Source organism: Styela clava, chromosome 2 (genome assembly GCF_964204865.1).
Source record: "Styela clava chromosome 2, kaStyClav1.hap1.2, whole genome shotgun sequence".
NCBI classification, from domain to species: Eukaryota; Metazoa; Chordata; class Ascidiacea; order Stolidobranchia; family Styelidae; genus Styela; species Styela clava.
Genome location: NC_135251.1, coordinates 26,597,198 through 26,619,037, shown reverse-complemented (window position 1 = coordinate 26,619,037; position 21,840 = coordinate 26,597,198). Strand labels below are relative to the sequence as shown.

General features: G+C 35.4%; 2 protein-coding genes across 2 annotated transcripts; one reads left to right on the top strand and one right to left on the bottom strand.

Annotated features, from left to right (window-relative positions):
- Positions 1 to 1,460: 1,460 nt before the first annotated feature.
- Positions 1,461 to 13,059, top strand: LOC120335294 (putative N-acetylated-alpha-linked acidic dipeptidase). The gene is made up of 14 exons (XM_039402783.2): positions 1,461 to 1,693; positions 2,096 to 2,274; positions 2,628 to 2,737; positions 3,138 to 3,264; positions 3,768 to 3,947; positions 4,521 to 4,707; positions 5,256 to 5,341; positions 5,569 to 5,771; positions 6,141 to 6,379; positions 7,845 to 7,935; positions 9,314 to 9,566; positions 9,842 to 9,926; positions 11,723 to 11,933; positions 12,086 to 13,059. Exons 1-14 carry the CDS (start codon positions 1,500 to 1,502, stop codon positions 12,182 to 12,184), a joined length of 2,244 nt encoding a protein of 747 aa, XP_039258717.2. The 5' UTR covers positions 1,461 to 1,499; the 3' UTR covers positions 12,185 to 13,059.
- On the bottom strand, positions 13,042 to 19,939 carry LOC120335331 (uncharacterized). Its single transcript, XM_078110052.1, has 12 exons — positions 19,781 to 19,939; positions 19,218 to 19,261; positions 18,958 to 19,084; positions 18,599 to 18,765; positions 18,118 to 18,249; positions 16,665 to 16,817; positions 16,354 to 16,509; positions 15,026 to 15,236; positions 14,593 to 14,779; positions 13,749 to 13,970; positions 13,420 to 13,681; positions 13,042 to 13,194 (listed from the first exon to the last, which is right to left on the bottom strand). Exons 1-12 carry the CDS (start codon positions 19,798 to 19,800, stop codon positions 13,067 to 13,069), a joined length of 1,809 nt encoding a protein of 602 aa, XP_077966178.1. The 5' UTR covers positions 19,801 to 19,939; the 3' UTR covers positions 13,042 to 13,066.
- Positions 19,940 to 21,840: the final 1,901 nt, after the last annotated feature.

The window sequence follows — 21,840 nt, the reverse complement described above, 5'->3', positions numbered from 1 at the left end:
TCAAATTGATCAATTCGAGAAAGGGTATATACATAGCATGAAGGCTTTATCGCTGTTGCAATAATATAAATGCCCCATTTTTAGAGAATGTAACATACTATTAATATGAAGGGGTTTAATAATATTATAATCCATAGTTACAATCCACATTCGCTACAACGTTCTATATTTTTTACCAAGCGTTAATTTGATTAGTTTGTGGACGGTTTATTGCCAACAGCTAAATAATAGTTCTCTGAGGAGAGACTTTTATCCAGCGCATTTCTCGTACTATCAACGATCACCAGTCGTGAGTTATTGTGTCATCATAGAATTGGCGCCAATTGTACATTTATCGAAAATTATGCGCATCGGCAGTTTTATGTCTTATATTTCCCACCAAGCGTTGGTTTGAATAGTTTGGGGACAGTTTATTGCAAATAGCCAAAGAATAGTTCACTTAAGCGAGATTTTCAGCCACCACATTTCTCGTGTTATTAACGATCAGCAGCTCTTGGGTATTTGACATCATAGATTGGCGCATATTGTACACTCATAAAAACCAACTACTCGCACCGGCAGTTTTATGTTTTTTATTTTCCACCAAGCGTCAGTTTGATTAGTTTGTGGACAGTTTATTGACAACAGCCAAAGAATATTTCCCCGAAGAGATATTTTCTGCCATCACATTTCTCGTGTTATCAACGATCAGCTGTTGTGGGGTATTTTGACATCATGGATTGGCGCCTATTGTGCATTTATCGAAAACTACGCGCACCGGCAGTTTTATGTCTTATATTTTCCCCCATGCGTAAATTGTTTTGTTTGTGGACAGTTTATGGCTAGAAGCCCAAGAATAGTTCACTGAAGAGAGATTTTCAGATGGATAAACAAATGCAAAATGAAACTTCGGCGAAATAGAAAATATTTTTGCAATAATTGTAACTTGTTGGCAGAAACCCTTGCGGGCATAAAGCATTATCGTACTCTTTCTTTAGTTGATCGTACGCAGAGCTTATGTGTCTTTAAACGTAAATTAATGTACTTACCGTATAACTTGAAACCGAATTTCACTTAAAAACAGAAACTTGATACGGATAGAAAATGTGAGTAAAAATACATAATTTACAACAACACAGATGCTTTCATTTATAGCAATATTTAGAGAAAAACTAGTAGCGTGGTTAAGGTAAAATATCTTTTAATATATTAAATCCATTTTCTGAGGAATGATTTATATAAAAATTGAAGGATATCGACAATATTCGATATTGAGAAGAACCAAAGAGATAGAAATCAAATATTGTACAAAGGCCGGTATTATTTCCAACTATTGATATTTACTTGACCATTTTCGTAAATTTAAATTAAGAATTTGTTTAATAACTATATTTCATTTGTTTTGATTCATCGATATATAATTTTGCTAACCACAAATAATTTTGTCTTCATTCTACATAAGAACGCTACTGCAATGAACTGTAAGCTATAATTAGTGATTGAGAAATTAGCTGTGCAGCATGACAATAAGTAACCAGAAGGCAATTTTTATCGCTGCTGCTTGTGCAGTGCTCGGTATTGGTTTAGGAGTTTTGATCGTCGGAATCCCAAAAAAACTAGAATATCATGATCAACATGATACGAAGTCTGAATCCGATGTTGCAAAATTATTGTACGAAGGGATTAGTCGAAAGAGTTTGGAAGACAATTTAAGGTAACTACTAACATTTAATATATCGAGGTGTACTAACAAGTTGACGCAATCGTTTATACAATTCGAGTTGCATACTACTCAAAATAGGGCAACATCAAATTGCTGGGCATAGATACCGGGCATGAGGCTATATTTATGCTTATAGTTGTTTTTAGTACCTAATAGTACCTGCAAACAGTGTTAAAGGGAGATTTAACAGGGGGAAATAAACTTTTCCTAACTTGGACTAACCTAACCCCAGAAACCATTTGTGCCCGATTTGTGAAGTACCGATTTTTAAATATCCAGTCACCTCTTTCTATCAGACTCTTTATATTTCGAATAACATAGAACGAATAGATAGTAGCTACTCCTGTTAGTTTGAAGATAAAATATCAACATCATTCCTGTACAACGATTTAGATTCCTCACGAAGCGACCACACATTGCGGGCAGAGAAGTTGAAGAAAATGATTTGGTGAAATATGTCTCTGACAGCTTTAAAAAATCTGGCCTCGAAGTCGAAATTCATCCATACAAAGTTTTATTGTCTTATCCAAATAAAACTGATTCGAACTATGTCGCGATAATGACCAAAACAGGTTAGTCTAGTCATTTTTTATATATACCTTTAAAAGCTTTTTTTGGACTTTAAGACTAGTTGTACACACGGTTATTTTCGTATATAATTCCGAGTCATTTCAGTTAGATGATTGAAAAAGTTCAAATCATTAATGAATGATGACCTGGGCCGGGTCAACGATACAAACATCTACAACATTGTTTACTGGTTTAATTAAAACATTATCGAAATATTCTACGAAGAAGGGAATTAAGGTTACAGTAAACGAATTGCTATATATATGCTGGGCGTTCTGACTGAACAACAGAAATGGACGGTTAGTATTTGGCAAGAACTATTCACGTCCATTTCACTTTCTTGAGTTTCATACAGGCAATGAAGTATTCAAAAGTCAACCAAAGGAAAAAATATTGGACGAATCTCAAAATAGCAGCGATGTTGTCAATCCATTCAATGCTTATTCCCCAGCTGGTGATCCAGAGGTAAAATATTTTTCGTGGGCTTGATGACATTTTGAGAATGCCTGGAGTTGCATATCGTAGAAAGAGGTTATAGCCTACGTTATGTCTCAGAATATCGTAAAGGAAAACATGTTTATTTTATCTCGCGGGTTCTTGCTTTGTCATAGAGTCTATGTAATAGAATAGACTATCCTGACTTTCATAATTCACGAATCCAATAAAAAAGGGGGGAATTGCACAGTGGTTTTAATTTATGCGTCAATACAAATCAGCGGAGTATTACAGTCAAAATAATACTATTCTCAACTTCTGACATGTAATTACCAGTTTCCTGGTTAGTGCACATCCTGCTAATGCAGACAGCTCGAGATCTTAAAATGCATTCTTGAGACTATTTTGTGAAATACCTCTCCGTTTTCAGGGACATCTTGTTTACGTTAATTATGGTCGTGTTGAGGATTTCCAGTTGATTCGAAAAAACCTGTCGATCGATTTGAAAGGAAAGATTTGTATTGCAAGATACGGAAAGATATTTCGAGCAGATAAAGGTAAATTTCGATTTGGTCGAAGCTTGTGTTATTGAATATTTTGGTATTCGTGTCAGCACGGCATTAACTCCTCAGAAAGGCAAAATTGATATGAAATCAAATCGTTGATAAAAAAAGTACATTTATTTCTAAAACAACAACAATTTAATATAAGCGAGTTTTGTATAAATATATGGGCACATATATTTTGGTGTTTTGATGATCACGTGATCCTCAAAATTGATCATTCATATTGTCCATGCAGTGGGATCATTTATTGGTCAATATTCCAGAAGAAACAACGAGACAAAATATAAAAATAGCAATGTTTGGAAACATACATCTATCTATCTATAACTACAGAACATTTTTGAAGCGACTAGTCATGTAGCTGAAATGAAAAGCGATTGATTCTTTATGCACTGTATCAACAATAGTCAATTTTATAGTATGAACCATTTCATTTCGAATCCAAATACCAAATTACTGTCCAACATTAATATTGACGGTGGTTTAATTTATAGTTTCGCATGCGGAACAAGCTGGATGTATTGGTATGATATTATATTCGGACCCGAATGAATACACAATAGCTGACAAAGGAGTATATCCAGATGAATGGTTTCTGCCTGGTACTGGAGCACAGAGAGGAACGGTGTTTCTTGGTGACGGAGATCCAGAAACACCAAATTATCCTTCCATAGGTAAATACCTAGCTTAGGGGTAGACAACCTTTAGCTAGAATTTACAAATTTTTGACGGCACCGATCACTTTCACTTTCTATCGTTTTAAATATACATCAACATACGAACCAAATAACTATAGGTGGGCAAAATCGAATATTTTTATCGAATAAATTCAACGAATACCGAAACTACAAGGCGAGATCAAGACGATGAGGGTTGGTAGTCCAGTAAATCAGTAGAGCACACAAAAAGTCGTCTGATTTTGTCATAATCGGTGAACGCTTTTGTCATGGTAGTTATTTCGTTTTGCTAACATCCTCAATTGCCTAAAAATATGATGTAATCAACGATAAATCTCCCGATGTTGTAACGAATTTCCTCACTACCTGATTTGTTCTGTTGAAAGTTTGTCGACAACTGGGGTAAATAAACAAGGTTATTCATACACCGCAAATCAAAGTAAACCTAATTTTCGCAATGTTGTGTTAGACGTAGCAAGTTGATAGCCTGAATAAAATCTGTTTGTATTACATCATTGCAAACCAATTTCACATGAGACATTGATCACTTTGTCATATTTTTTCCATTAGATTCTGCCTGGCGCATATCAGAGGAAGAACTCATGGTTCCAAACATACCTGTTACACCTCTTGGGTACGATGATGCGCAGATGTACTTATCAAGATTGACTGGGTCAGTGGCACCAAAAGATTGGCAGGGAAGGTTGAACATAACTTATCGTCTGGGACCTGGTTTTACTAGTGAACACGCAGAAAGGTATAGCAAAGTGATGTTGTGAATTTCAAGTTTTGTGAATGTAAGCATGACACGGAATTGTTAACGAGCATAACAATTTTGCAGAGCTTTCGCAAACAAATTGAAATCTTTTAATTAACAGATAATGGGAATACAATAATAACCTCAATACGTGTATACAAAGTTCTTACGAGAATCATGAACTAAAGATTTGAAAAAAAGTTCGAAGAATCGAAGGAATTTCCTGATTCTTTTGTGCCGTAGTGCTGTAACTCAGCCATAATTCCCTCAAATCACGTGATCATTCTCTTGTTTTAGTGTTATCAGCAGAGAGCGTAATTTTATATGAGGAAATATCCGGAAATGTGTCTTCATTTCCCGCGGCTCATTGAGTACATACTGTTAGTATTTAGTGGTTAAACGATATTGAGCGAACCATCTAATTTGAAATTGTGTTTTCTACGACATTAGTACCTTCTATAATATATACTATTGACAAAAATTTGTATTACATTTGACCAAAAACGCATGGTTGGATTGTGTCGGTAAAAAATAAATTTTCTTTTTAGTAAAATTAAAATGCATGTAAACACGAGAAACGAAAGAGCAATAACTCACAACGTCATCGGATATATTCGCGGAACCGTTGAAGCAGGTTAGTATCGTTTTTTTCCAACTTCCACTAGCACAGAATAAAGTCAGTTTTCAAAATTGTTAACCCGTTTTTGTCAATTAAGGAAGCTGTTAAAGTTGTGACGCAGAATATTAATCTGTAGACTCGAAAACTCAAATAATTCACAGCAATTTTCAGCTACAAATATATATATATATATATTGATTACTATAAATCATTCATGTCATCTGTGAATTTTTTGTATCCAGATAGATACATTATAATTGGGGCTCACAGGGATGCATGGGTGTTCGGCTCAATAGACCCATCAAGTGCACAATCCATATTGTTAGAATTGGGTAAAGCGTTTGGAACCGCTGTTAAAAATGGCTGGAAGCCAAGAAGAACAATTATGCTTTGTAGTTGGGGAGCCGAAGAATATGGACTCATGGGATCGACTGAATGGGTGGAAGTAGGAATAGTTATTATATATATATATAATAATTTCATTTCAATAAACTTAAAGTAAAATACTAGTAAATCCCATCTATTTGATGTTCCAGTTGTTTCTATAATTTGCAATCATAAGCAATGATCAAGTACACCACGAAAACAAATCAATACAAACTATAGTTTGAATTTTAGTCTTTGTACAAAATATTCTCGAATTATTATTATTATTATTAATATGTATATACGCTCACGAGTATAATGTACTCAATTTACAATAAATTTGATAGAATGGCGCGATTTCGCTTACATAAGTGAATATTCGTTTTGATTCAATTATACTTTTTGTAATCATGTTACTACAAGCCGCATATATATTTTCTAATTTCAGGAATTCCAAAAAAATCTTGCATCTCGTGCAGTAGTCTATATAAATGCAGACACGGCGATTCTTGGCGGCTACACCTTTCATGCGGGAAGCATTCCTAGTCTTGTTGATGTAATATTCAACGTCACTGCAAGTTTGCCAAATCCCGAAAAGGCGGAGGTTGAAGCAGGAAGAAAAACAATTTATGATACTTGGAAAAGACGTTGGCCAGCGAATCCAAAAGATTCCAACTCAAAGCCATTGTAATTTTACAAATATTTGTATGTGTACCAGGTTAGGGTTAGGCCATAATGTTATTCCAATTTGTTTAATTTAAGTCTAATACGAGTTCGGGGACTGTCTGTGTTAGCCAAGTGAATATACCCCCTGCCCATAGGCTTCAGTCCCTTTACACAACTTGATGTGAAGTAGGCGAACAAAATTAGTTACCTTCATATTGGTACACATGCTTCCGGAGCGCCTGAATAACTTCCTATGATATATATATCCTCCATACAGCGGAATGTAAGAAAATCAGATAACTTTGTTTAGTCGTTATCATGCAATTCGACCCAAAAAATGTCTAAATATTATTCATCTGCTTCAAAAGTTTGGAAATAATTTGGGCAAGAACGATAAAACACTTTTTAAGCGACGGAGCACTCTTATGAAATATGAATTAACATCATATATTTATATATATATATATATACAGGGTGATCAGACCAAGTGTAGACAAATGTTATTTAAAATATCTACAATATATATAAATGTAAGAGAGAAAGAAATCATTTTGCAAAAAATAGCAGTATGAAGATAAATAATAGAATTCATTGTTATTTTTCGAAATATATTCCCGTTGCCTCGATCTGATTGGAACTTGACTGAACGAGGCACGTATGGTTTCTTTTGAAATTTTGTCCCAACAAGTCATATTTCTATGCCTTAGAGCAGTTGTTCTCAACCGGAGGTGCGTGCACCACGAGTGGCACGCAAGCAGCTTTAAATTATTGCAACAATTAACTTTTGTATTCGCTGAACAGCGTTTATAGCGTTAAAAATCCAGCAAAGCAAAAACGCAACGGGCATGTTCTCGGCCATGTTTCACGTGTACGTCATAATGCATCTGCATTAATAAATCGGCAAATAAGGGAGCATTCGTGATAGCAGCTAGCACTCATCATAGTGTATTCGTCCGAGGTTTCGGATTTAGTGGTTATGATAAGATGTATTGTGACGTAACACGCAAAATGGCAAAACATGTCCATTTCGTTTTAGGTGGACAGTAACGGGCGAGAGTGATCTCTAAAAGACAAAGACTGGTAGCGCTATAAACGCCGTTTAGCGAATACAAAAGTTGAATATTGCAATAAATTAAAGCTGCTTCCGTACAACTTGAAAAGCTCCCGCGTATTACTAGTGGTGCGCGTAACTCAGGTTGAGAACAACTGCTATAAGGCATCGATTGATGACTTGTTGGAACAAAATTTCAGATGAAAGTGCCTCGTGCAGTCAAGTTCCAATCAGATCGAGGCGTGTAGTGAAGACAAAGGGAGGATATATCGAAAAATAATAATGAATTCTATTATTTATCCTTATACTGCTATTTTCTGTGAAATAATTTTTTTCCTCTTCTACATTTATATTGTGGATATTTTAATGAACATTTGTCTACACTTGGTCTGATCACCCTGTATATTGAAACCTAATATTGAATTCGTTTTACAGTATTCGACAACTTGGCTCGGGGAGTGATTATACTGCTTTTTTGCAAGTTCCTGGGGTCAGTGTGGTGGATCTTGTATACGTGGGTGATATAGTAAGTATTGAAATTGTGAAAATCGGTCAATGCGTTTTCGACATCATGCAACCAGCTACACAGTTTTATTTTCTGGCTGCCATATTTTATTATCCAAGTATCCACTATGTGTTTAGCTACGGTAAAGAACAGCGAACCTTGACTACATCGGCTTCGAGCAGTTATACGTATGTCAGTTCATTCACGACTAAGAGAACACTTGACCTATCAAAATAGTAAACGAGAATATCGGTCGGAGACAGAAGACTTATCGATCGGAAGTTAGGGGATCCCAAAACAGCACTCTTACTTCATAGTGACACCGTGTGTCTCATCACTAATTAATTAATAACTCGCTAATTATACGACATAATTCATCGAAAATCAATAGGCTCCTGTTCCAAACTATGATGAATGCATATGCAAAATTTGGAGCAGATTTAACCTCGCTTTCGTGAGATATCGCGTGTATCTAACAGACAAACAAACAGACAAATACCTATCAACATACTTACCGATCTTAAGATCGATAAGTAACGAGAATATCGGTCAGAGACCGAAGACTTATCGATCGAAAGTTAGGGGATCCCCCAAAACAGCGCTATTACTCCATAGTGACACCTTGTGTCTCATCACTAATTAATTAATACCTCGCTAATTATACGACATAATTCATTTAAAATCAATAGGCGTCTGGTTCGAGATATGACGAATGCACATGCAAAATCTGGAGCAGATTCAATCGCGCTTTCGTGAGATATCGCGTGCATCTAAGATACAGACAGACAGATACCTATCAACATACATACCGATTTAAATCGATAAGTAATTACCGATTAAAACCGATAAGTAACAATATACCAAGTATACCTATCAGTAGATGTTACACGAGACCAACTTCCAATCCTTCCTCAATGCATTTGCGCTACTGGATCCGTATGCGCATATGGCAAAGGTGCTGAGAAAGTTTGATCTTGGCCAGACGAAACGTTACAGAAATAAATTTGTGTTATTGTGCAGCAGGACTCTTGAATTGTATAATATACAAAGTGTTCTTCATTTACGTGAAGACCTAAGTGACTGTGATAATAAATGTAACTTTCTCATGTCATCAAGGAACATCCAGTTATCAAATATGGTTCCATTACATTTGAACCCACGTACATTTGAACCCATGACAATTGCACCTGTATGCTATTGCACCTATGGAATTTTTTTTGTTTCACGGATAGTTAAACCCATACTAACCCTAACCCATGGGTTTTAGCACCCGCATATAGATTGAACCCGTGGATATACGCATGGGTTTCAAATGTACGGTCACCATCAAATATACCACGATGAGGACATTCATTTTATAATTCTTGGTAGCTTTCAGAATATTTTTTATTTGATACAGCGACAAGGACTCGATTTTTATCCAGTCTATCATTCGGTTTACGAAACATTTGACTACATGAAGAAATTTGTAGATCCGAAATTTACGTATCACCAGGCACTCGCGAGAGTTATGGCGGAACTGGGAAGAAGATTCGTCGATGATGTCATCTTGCCGATGAACATGACGTACTATGCAGTAATGCTCAATAAACACAAAGATGATTTGATAAAAAAATATGGTGAAAATATGAAGAAGCATGGCATCGACTTAGGTAAACTTGCAATATATATTCAAAATCAGTTAAATAAAACTGTAACGTTCGTTTTGGCTTCTTCTGTTTGGAGTCTCCTATAGTTGAATTTAATCGCTGAAAGTCACCGCTGCAACTCTTCTGCAAATACTTTTACTGATAACTTACTTTGAAAAAATACATTTAATGAACTTGCTTTGGAATATAGATATCACAAATTTACTTTACATTTAAGTTTGAATATTCACAAGCGTGTACAAATATACTAATCAATACTTTCATACCTTTTACGTTAGATGTTCTGAAAAAAGCCGTCTACGGTTTCGAAACAGCAGCCATACATTTTCACAAACGGATAAATAATATGGATGATCGAAACAGGTATTTTATTACTACGAACAGCTAACAAATCTTTTACATTGAGCACAAATATTATATCGTACAAGTTTTGAGTAATTTAACTGAACAAGAGAGATATACAGTACTTGAAGATTATTATTCAACTGCTAACTAAATACTTCTGGTGGTGTCTAGATCAGTGCTTCCCAAACTTTTTTGACCATCGCCCCCTTAAAGTAGTTTATACAACTTCATCGCCCCCCTGTACTACAAAAAAATATAAAGTCAGAAACGAATATATTACAGACCAAATAAGAAGACAAATCATAGTTTATAGTGTTTTTTAATGAGATAGATAAGATTGGTGTTCTTCAGCGAGTTTTTTTATTATATCTAAAATTACCCCGTTTACTGATGGAAAGGTGATTTCGTTGTTTTAATAGCAATAGTAGCACGGCTGAAAACCCCCCTTTTTACCATATAATAGGTCGGAAATGAAAGAATCCAGGGTTCTACCTCCTCAAAAACCGCCGTGTACTCTTGCCTTATATTTTGCTTGTTCTTTGTAATGTTCATTTTCGAAAATAATGGTTTGCACAAATACGTACTTCCAAACATCGAAGTGAATATTTTCGCATGATTTGTGAAATTTTGATAAATATTTTCTTTAAGAAGATACATTCTTACAAAAATTATGCAGTGATCAATCTCTCGAATAGAATATGAATTTTATTTCCTTATTGCTTTGCAATATATTCGAATATTTACTGCGCTATTGAAGCCCTGCACTCAGCATCAACTTTTCTGCGTGTTTCCATTTGTCTAATTATAATTAAATTGTAGGCTCGTTAAACGAGTGGCTGTTCACTAAATTGTTAGGATATAGTATAATTCAGTATAAACGTGTCTCGCGATAAATTCTGTTACGTAAAAAAATGTAATTTACTCCTCGAGCGTAGATTATAAATAAAAAAAAATTCATCGTCAAAACCGCCGTTTGGATATTTCCCCGGGCATAGACTTCCTTGTTTACTTCGTGACATTGGCCAATCAGCAAGATGCAAAAATACGTAACAATGCCTCCTTTCGCATCCGCTCAGACACTCTCACTCAGACAGATTTTCAGGCGTGGTCGTGAACATTACCTCATTTTCGCGTTTTTGAATTATATTCGTTAGTTTTTAGTTGTTTTTCGGAAATTTGAATATAAATAAAATAAGTCAATAATTACTTTGTCTTTCTATGAGTTTCAGTTTAAATACAGCAATCAAAAATTAGTGTAGAAATAGCTGTGATAGACTAGGCTAAAATTCTTTATCGGTACTTTTAAAAAACAGATTGTTAAATGGTGTGTATTAGAATGATAGTTTGAAACAAATACGCCATTTCACAGGCAACAACTCGCGAAACCACTCTTAAAAAAGGTACCGATAATTTTAAAATGGTAAAGTATGGGAAGAATTTTCCGCGGTCAAAGGACAGGGTAAGGTCCATTCAGTGAATCGTCCCGGGCCAGATTATTTTATTCCGGCCGTATTTTGCCGACCACTGGGATACGCAAACTACCTTGCCTTACTGCGAAGACGAGACCAGAAATCCTTTCGCGTGTGATAATCGCCCACGTGATTCAAGCCTGCGATTGCACACAGAGTACAGAATTAAGTGCGCCGAACATAAAACAGGTTTCTAAGACTTTTTCGCCCCCCCTCTGTATCGTTTTCGCCCACTGGGGGGCGATATCGCCCACTTTGGGAATCACTGGTCTAGATTACATTGCGTGTCGTCTACACCCTTACGTAATTCGCTAATGAATATGTAATGATCAACATCATTTTCAGTTCCTTAGAAATAAGAGCCGTCAATGATCAATTAATTCAACTGGAAAGGGCTTTTATTGATGGAAAAGATATTGGCGGAAACTCTGCACACAAACACGCAATTTATGCACCCAGCCAACACGACCGATATTCAAGTACTGCTTTCCCAGGCTTAGTCGATTCGATGTTTGACATTGACGCAGATCCGAATCAATCAGCAAGATGGGAAAAGGTAAATCTTTAATGTAGCCTAATTTACCAAAACATGCTGCATTGAATTATTATGGCATAGGGATAGGTGATGAAAAATCTTTTGATGAATTTCGAACAAATGGGCATTTGTAAAATAGCCTTTAAACCATGTTTTTCTTTATTTTAACAAAGGTCAAAAGACAGTACTCTATTGTTGTATATCACATCGGTTCTGCTGCATCAACATTGGCTGATTTCACTCCAATGAAAGGGGCATCGAATAAATCATGAAAGACATTTACAATAGGGTCATCATATTTAAAAAAAAAATTCCGGACAGTGCATGACTATTTTCATGACCTCGTAGTAAAAAATATGCGCACGGTACGAAATAACAATGTTCTGTATTAGCAGTGTGCACAGTACGATCGCAGATGCAGTAAAATTCCGGATTCCTGGCATTCGAGCATTTTTCAAATTTTTCCCGGACGCAAAATATAACCCTAAATTCCGGACATGTCCGGACGGTATGGCAACCCTATTTTACAATTTATGTTACATGGTTTCATAGTTTATTGTTAATAAATGACTTGACCTACAACAAGAAAGCAATGCACAAATATATGGACACGGAAGTCAAAATGAAATAGTATCAAATCTTACACAGTACAGTTGTCCCCTGACCATCAGATCGCTGGACCGGACTTTTGGCGGCGCCATCACACATAACTTTCAGTCAATTTTTGAAATAAATAAATGTATTAGCCTTCTCGCAACAACAATTTTTAACCGCTTAAAATTTCGAAGCAATTGGTCCAGAAGTTTTTCCAAGTCTAATAAATTTTCACACCAACCATTCATAAGTACATTCCGTGTCCAATAATTTGATAAGACTTTTAAAAAAATATACTACACATTCAGTAAGCTATTTAATCGTGAACAAACAGTTAAGCACCTCAGCTATCTGTATTTTGAATATTGCATTTCCTGTTTATATATATTGTGCATGTATGTATGCATCGCGCCTTCCTCAGAATTTGTAATCGATCCGCAGATTTTAAGAACACCCGGATACTGGTTGGGTAATTGTTGCAGTTTAACATCTTTCAATATGTCTAGTAGCGGCACAAGAGTATTCAAAAACAAAATGCAACAGTCTTAGATTTATTTTCGTCATGAATAAATACAAAGAAATTTTTCTTTGCGAATTCGTAAATACAACACAATAGAAATAAGTAGTGAAAAAATTATACAAAATCCGACAACAGTGACGACCATGATTGCAATGTCAGTGGTATCATCTGAAAAAAAGCAAGAACTCGAAAATACATTTGCAGCAGTAAATGTATGTATATATGCATAAATATTTGTGTATATATGCTGTTCCCCTAACAAATATTATGCCTTTAGCAGAATTAATTTGGCTACTTATATATCAGAAAGAAAGTAGATTAGATTGGAATACGCAAGAAACATAACCATGAAACATCCTTAAATGTATATAAACAAATAAAAATTCATCTAACCCTTCGATGTAAATGGTATTTCGTGAACAGGCAATCCTTGCACAATTCTAGTTGGATTGTCGACAAGCTCGACAGAAAAATTTCCAGTCTCGTCACCCGGGAACAACAGTTCATTCGGTATTCCTACTTCGCCGTCTATTACGTGAATCGGACCAAAACGTTTTTCAAAATATTCAAACGTAATTGATTCATCTTCTACGTCACGACGTTTACGACCAAGTTGAAAACAAGTTCCATCCGCGGTATGAAAAACAACGCAGCCCTAGATAGCAGAAAAGCGACATCATTATTTCACGATTAAAAGTTTGAAAACATCACAACAAACTTACATTTTCAGAGCAAGACTGAAGTTTTGCGTGAATGTAAAACCTCTCACAATTTTGCAGTTTCAGTACTTGAAATGAAATACATACGGATTGCGATACTCCACTGTGTGATATAACGACAGGCATATTTTTCAACGGACATTCGTCGCTGATCAAGGTGACTGCTCCATTTCCATTCGGTGCATCATCGCATGACAGAGACAATTCATTGATTGTAATTAATCCCTGAACGTGGGGTGAAAATAAAAATTGGCAATCGAAATTTTGCATTAGTTTAAAGAAAAATATTGTTCAAAACAAAATGTGTGATAGAGCTTAAATCATTAGCTTTCTTGCCCGAGCTGTGCAATGTGGTAATCTCCAAAACTGGATTCAGTGTAGAAACAACATTTGCTTCCATATTATTATATTAACTTTCCAAACGTTATAGGCTCTTTCGGTACTCCTTTTGTATGCGAAACAAGATGGTGGACACCGTAACGTAGCATGTGTACCAGGTTAGGGTTCGGTCATAATTTTATTCCAATTTTCCTAATTTTAGTTCTATTACGAATTCGGGGACTAGCCAAGCGACCCCCGAAGTATTTGTACCTAAAATTATGGCCTAACCATAATCTGGTACACATACTATGTTCCGGTGTCCGTCATTTTGGTTCACATACTGCGGAAGTACCCTTACCCTTTTACACCAAAAATTGGCAATTGAGGGCTGGGGAATAAGTCTATATATATATATATCAAATATAAAAGCACGAAACAAAAACGACAAAAATAAAAAGTTTGTCGTAGTCCTTTGTATGAAAAACATTACTATACACAATATAAATACAAGCATATTCATTCTTACCTGAAATTGTCCCCTACCGCCATTTATATTCAAATGTATCATTTCGCCCACTGTATACACTGCCCCTTGCGTAAGAGCATACGGAGAGGGACATGCGTTTGGGCAAGAATAAGGTACTTTACATAACTCGATGGATCCTTGCACAATCTGGGTTCCAGTTTTCTTGATCAGTAGTGGCTGCTCACGTCTGTGAAGGGAACTATTTGTCAATAAGAAATAATATGCCGACTTTGAGGCCATATTGTAAATTACATTCCAAAGCAGATCAATTGAATAATAGAACATTGACTGTCGACCTATAAAGCAAGGTAATTCAGATATCCCACAAAATTTCAGATACACTTATGATTTAAATTCTCTCACACAAACTAATATCGTTAATACAAAAAACGTTCTTCACTCCCTTGGATTAAATATTTGTAATCGAACTTACGCTGGTTTTAACGAAGTCACAATGCTGTACTGTTTCTGATAAGTACATTCAAAAGTAATGGCAGGGACTGGCATGTCAAATCCTTCACCAAGAACCCTGTTGAGCCATATGTTGTTAACGAAGGTTGTTTGGCCGTCCGGTCCCAATTTAGCTTGAGTGGCACATTGTGTAAAAGGCAGATGAAGGGTAAAGGTGTGCCTGGTGCCATCGACTAAAAAATAATGTACTGATAACTATTTTTTAATATGATTTTTTAGAGAGAAAAATAGGTCATTCTTTGTTTTCAATTAGACTTGATGGAGATCAGGCCATTGAGTTGTGTTGACAGTTATTTGCGATTTATTAAATGTATGATAAATCAGTGGTTTGTGTATATTTGTTCCATATTTTTTTTTATAGTTTACCTTATCTTCATCGTTGACTATTCAGCGACTGTACATGGGTTAAATTAACCCGGTTAATGTACTTATATTCAATACTTTGTAGTATTGAATATTTTTTAATACTTTTCAATACAATAAACGACGAAGAATGTGTCTGTATACAGTATGTATTATCACCACTAATGAATCTGCATTTCTGTTTGTTTGATTTTGTACATGAAATGTTTTTTCCTTTTTTTTGATTTATGTATATTTTGATCCAACAGGGTAAGAAACGGAACGGGGACTGGGAGCTTTTCATTAAAACGGCCTCATTGAATTTGACACAATGATTGTTTAGATGTAATATTCTCCTTGGAAATGCTTTTTCTAATTTTTATAATCCACAAGCTATGTTTTTTTTTAATTCAGCATTTTGCGTCAGATGTTAAATCTTATCAGATGTTAAAATCTATGTCAGTAATTTATCCGCGCCAGTTGTTGAATTTTTGTCAGAAATTCACCTCTTTATTCAAATGAATCTGTTAGTAAGGTTATCGAATCAGACTTTAGGTTTTTCTGTTGGTCACAAGTGGTCAAGTACGACAAGAAAGTCCAAAAGGCGAATAATCATAATGCATTGAATTCGTTAACAGCAGTAAAGTTTAGTTCAGAAGCGTTTTAAATACACATTACGTTAACACAGAAGCTGTAGCTTTAGAGTGAACTAGTGGAAAACAGGCGAGGTACATTGGTGGAAAATGACAAAGTTTTAGGGCGCGGTGGTGAATTTCGCAGAACATAAGCTATGCTGACTTACTCTAACCCATCGTTCTTAAAAGCGCTTGTGCTGAGCCTTGTTTAAAGGAAACTGTAAAACCATGTCAGATACCAATGTAAACCATTCATTATCAAGATAGGCAAACGATTTTCATTTGTAAAAAAAAAATAGGCATTCATACTCACATGAACTCGAGCAATCTCGTGAAGCTGTGGCAATTCCATCCGCGGTTTGAGAAATTGCAAGTTTGGTATTTTCAATACCTTGCTCATATTCACGTATAAAAGCATCTTCAACAATCACTATGATCCTATTCGGCTCACACATCAGGGTAGGTGGTGCTGACAATATAATGCAAACAAACTTGTAATACTTTTCCATGAAATATATCCAAAAGTTAATCGGGGTAAACCCAGGCAGAGCGATTGTTGATTCGTCGTTGTCGAAATACATCTGAACATAATTCTCATATAGCATAAAAATAGACAATACTCACGAATAGTACAGTCTTTCCCCAGGAATCCAGTCGGGCTTCTACAGTAATATCCAGAAGAATGGCGACACGACTTCGTGCATTGACAATCACCTTTGCACGGATTCGGATTACAAACCTCGGGATACTGCGGGATCACAACGTGAGTGAAAGTTTCTGCAAATGCCGAGAAGAACAAACTAAATTGGAAGTAAAGCTAATTCACACTGCGAAACAATTCTGGTATATATTGTAAATTTAATCAATTAAGATATTCATGGAAATGCTAATGAACAAATTTTGGATAAGTAAAATTATTGGTAAGATTCAGGGGATTCGTGCGGGCTAAGTAAACCCACCCTTAGAATGTCATGCGTCAAATCATCGAACACGCTCTGGTTTTTGCTTTAGAGTAGAGGCTAGAGTCTGGCGTTCATTTGCTGCGATTGTCTAGCGCAGGGGTGGGCACAGTGTTCGGGCCATGGGCCAAAAAATTTGCCCACCCAAACTGGCCGGCCATGTAAGTGTGACGTAAAAGTTACATTTTACGAAAAATATTCACAGTGTTACAAATCTGGCCAATCCAAATCCGGCCTGTTGAGTAATTCAATCTGGTCCGTCTGATGCCACCACAATGAAGTTAAAACCAAACTCTGATGTTAGGCTATGAAATACCCCAATGAATTTGTTGAGTTTGCAATTAAATTTGGTTTTATCACGAGGCTCGTTGGTTTTCACTTTGGCTTTTGTAACACTAAAAATATTGGTACTCCTGAAGTATGCGCATCAAGATGTCGCATAACCTGAACCCCAACCTGGAACACCACCTGAGTTCAGGTTGTGCGCCATCATGGTGCGCATACTTCAGGAGGTCCAAAATATTTTTCGTAAAATATAACTTTTCACGTCACACTTACATGAGGTAGGCCAAATTTTTGGCCCCTGGTTCAAAAACCGTGCCCACCCCTGGGCTAGACGATCACAGCAAATGAAACGCGTGTCGCAGATGACGACGCGTTACATTTGGCGTTTCGAAATTTACAAAATAAATTTAAAGCGTGTCATGTCGGTGAAGCTTACGTAGTGGCCTGATAGTAAAAATGACATTTAGGTCGTTCTTGTCATGTTACATTATTCTATTGTTACAGACCTATAAGTTCGACGTGGTTATCATAAATGAGGAATCCTGTTGTGAGTTCATACCAAAAAGGACCGGTTAAAAAATACGAAATCCTATTACTACATACAGCCGACATGAGGTTCAGTCGTCTTCCTGATTTATCTGGCACTGTAATCAAAATCGTGTTTACATCAAAATGATCTCAACTCAATTATCTTCTATAGTTTCATAAGAATTTGCAAGTTCTGTTCCAGTTAACAATTACCCAACGATTACTTTGACAATTCAAGAATGCATTAGCCTATATGACTTTATATCTTGAATCTACTTTTCATTAAGAGAACAAAAAGAACTCACCACATCTACGCCCGGAGTAACCCTGGGGACAAATGCAAAAATAGGCGTTGCCAATGACATTTCTTGCTGGTGAACATATTCCATTGTTAAGACATGGATTCGTCTGACAAGGGATGGTCCTTACTGGAATTTCTGTCCAAATCGGATATTTTCATTGAAAGACTATAAATATTTCGCTAAATAACTAAAATCTATGCTTAACATTCAACAACTTCAAACTGAAATTCAGATTTAATTGTTTTTGTTGAAATATAAATAAAAGTTTTATTTCATATTATGCATCCTAGATTTTGACGGGTTGATCCTACAGCTTTCGACAGGAACAATTCCCTAATATTTGCTCATTTTGTATTCTCAACATTTTCGATTTCTATTGCATAAAAAAATTGATCCTTCATACCCACTTCTTCGCCACAAACTGTTCAAAATGATGCGTGGCTGGTCCGTTATAGGATTATTTTTTGCAATTCTAATGACTCACCACATCTAATTCCACGAAAAGTCCCAGGGCAAGAGCATTTGTATCCACTAGTTTGAAAGCTACATGTACCTCCATTCAAGCAAGGATCAGGAAAGCAGAATGACGATGTAGCCGTCCCAAAACCACAGTTGAGTCCACTGTACCCAAACGGACAATTGCATGTGTAACTAAGGGAACGAAAGAAGAATAAAAAGCAATTGTCAGTTCTGATATTATATATTTCTTTGTCCATTATTGTATATACGTATTCATACGAGCAAAACAGCTATTAGGTTATTACTAAAAGATAATTATTGAAGCCATATACAATCTATTTTATCAAATGAGAAGCTTCCATACAACAAAATGAAGAAACATACCTCGTTCGAATTTTACAAGTACCGCCATGTTTGCAGGGATTCAAGACACACGGATCTACAAATATTTGTGCGGATCTGCCAGACAGGTTCTTGCTATCTTCAGAAATTTCTGCTTCCGGGTATGGTTCTGAAATCGAAATCAATATGAAAAACGCCATATTCAAAAGTAACTTGTCCAGGCATTTGATTAGAGCATCACCTTTTTCAAAAACAAGAGAAATAAATTTATTGGTCGAAAATATTACAGTAAAAGCACTTACCTTCACCAAAGCAAGGGCAGAGAAGAACGAGGTATAGAAACAAACTAAATGTAAAATACGAAGTTAAAACATTGTTTTAAATATATACATCCTTAGGAGGTAAGCGTAGTATGTACAAATGTGCGTACTCTCGTAGTGTGTGTACCTGGTTAGGGTTAGGCAATAATTTATATTATTCCATTTGTAATATTCTATTTATTCCATTCATAATATTCCATTTGCTTTATTTTAGTTACTATATTCTGGAGCACCAAAATATGCATACTGGCGCGATCTTAATAAATATGAAATTATACGACCGTGAGTTTAAATGCTATTAACAATAAGTCGCAGCACTTGTTACCATCTTGTATTAAAAAATTATTTCAATATTTATCGATATCTTTTTCGGATATTTCTATGTTTCTCCAGCAATTTCGAAGTGAACGATTACGCATTGGCACCAACCTCATTTTAAAAATGATGGTTGGATATTTTTAAAAATATATATATTTACACAGTCAACGGTATCACAGTTTGAGGCATGATTGCCATAAATCTGAATCCAACAGGTACTTACTTACCAATAGATCCCTTTTTCCATTTCAACAGATTATAATAACTAACGAAATGACAAAATAAGAGTCGAACGCAATGTGCAACAAACGAATCTCTCAAAACAAACGCACCCAGCTGCAACCAAGTAAAACATAACTACACAAAATCAGTACGACTGATTCTTTGGCGACGCACTGTAGTCGCAGGACAATGTATGACGTAGTTGATTACTTTTATTTGTAAACAAAGCAAGATAGGAATAATCACCGCGTCTTCCAAATTCCAGGGCTATATTTTTGACCTTTATGGCGGAGCAGAACCCCAATGGAGTATTTTGGAGGCTCGGGGAATCCTCATGGAATTAATTATATATTTTATTACAGGATTCTATTTGTAATAACAAAATATGCCAACCATAAAAATGTCTAAGCAACAATTTGAATAGTAACAGAATAAAACACATTATATGAATATAATATAACCATGTACTTGATTAAATGCAAACAATATACTTATATATATATATATATATATACAAAAAAATTGAGCAATGCGAATAAAATATATTTCATTCAAACTAGTTCATTCAAATGTTACTGAATCAGGATATTTTATGTGGAACTGCCACAGATTTGTATCGTCACAACATGAATTGATTTTTTGCGTGTATCCTGTGCGTCCTCTGACTCAGAGAATCTTCACCCAAATTATAAACAGTTCATTTTGACGTAAAGTAAACATAGAAGGATAGAACAAAACAATGAGTAAGATTCTACTCAAGAACTATAAAATGAAAAAGGAATATAGACTATAGCAGCATTCACATTGCAGCTATGTGAACAACAGTTCATTCTATTTTTGGTTGTTTCATTGAAATAAACTTCTAATTTTTGATAATATAGTTGAGATGTTTTGAATAAGGCGTTTTAAGGAACCTTTGTTTGATACATATAATACAGATGAACTTTTATACAAAGCAAACCCATATACGAACAACACGTTTCCCTATTTGTTACAGGTAAATTAGAAAAATCACGAAGCGTTTATGGTCATAATGAGCATGATTTCAATTGTTGAATTACTCTTACTATTGTCATCAATTGCACTGATAACAAATGCAAGTCAGTTACAGAAAAGCTGTATTTCAGAGGGCATGGAAATCGATGCTGGAAAGGTACGGTGGAGATGAAGATAACAACTCAAATTGAGACTAAATTATAGAAGTGTGTTGAACCCACTTGTTTTTGCTGATTTTAATGAAAAACATGACTCTTTAAGTTAATATTAAAGTAATTACTTCCAATCCGTTATTAGTCAAAACCATTTTTGTGTAACTAGTATTAAATTCTAATCAACCAATGCTAACATACACCGTGTTTCCCAAATATAAGACAGGGTCTTATTTTAATTTTCTTTCAAAAAATAACACTAGGGCTTATATGGGAGGATGCCATTTATCAAAAACAAAATTACGAAGTAGAAAATTACGAGATTTTCAAATATACAAAATATGAAACCCGATATCCATTTACTTAAAAATAACACGTTTTTATTAAACAAAAAACTGCCATTATTCAAAATTGACCATATCATCATCCTCTGGAATGTCATGCCAGTCACTAGATTCATAAATTCCAATGAAGATTTTACTCATTGAAACTTTTCCTTTCTCACGCGTTTTAGTTTAACCATTTGAAACGTGTAAGAGAGATTTCTTGCCTTCGATTAGGTCAAAACAAATTTCACGCTATCGGCTAGATCTTATTTTAAGGGTAGGACTTGGATTAAAATCATTTTTAAATTTGGGCTAGGTCCTGTTTTCGGGCTATAGGACTTATTTTCGGGGAAACACCGTAATTTAGGTTTTTCCCATTTTGTAGTTATCAAAAACTACGTGGTATTCTGGACTGATGAAACAACGTCTAAAGTCTCTTGTGCCTGATTCACTAATATCACGTCTACAGAAACTGGATTCCAAGCTGTTTCAAAGGAAAATGGGTCCAGGTAAATATATGAAAACAAAAAGCAAAATCTACAGAGTATAAATGTGTTACAATAAGTAAAATATTGTTGAAAATAGCTAAAA

Coding starts and splice junctions, on each gene's coding strand:
- LOC120335294 (XM_039402783.2), top strand. CDS start 1,500: ATGACAATAAGTAACCAGAAGGCAATTTTTATCGCTGCTGCTTGTGCA. Junction 2,275..2,627: donor CGCGATAATGACCAAAACAG/GTTAGTCTAGTC, acceptor AGTTTCATACAG/GCAATGAAGTATTCAAAAGT. Junction 11,934..12,085: donor AATCAGCAAGATGGGAAAAG/GTAAATCTTTAA, acceptor ATTTTAACAAAG/GTCAAAAGACAGTACTCTAT.
- LOC120335331 (XM_078110052.1), bottom strand. CDS start 19,800: ATGGAAAAAGGGATCTATTG. Junction 19,085..19,217: donor CTGCCCTTGCTTTGGTGAAG/GTAAGTGCTTTT, acceptor TTTCGATTTCAG/AACCATACCCGGAAGCAGAA. Junction 15,237..16,353: donor ACGAGATTGCTCGAGTTCAT/GTGAGTATGAAT, acceptor ATTATTTTTTAG/TCGATGGCACCAGGCACACC.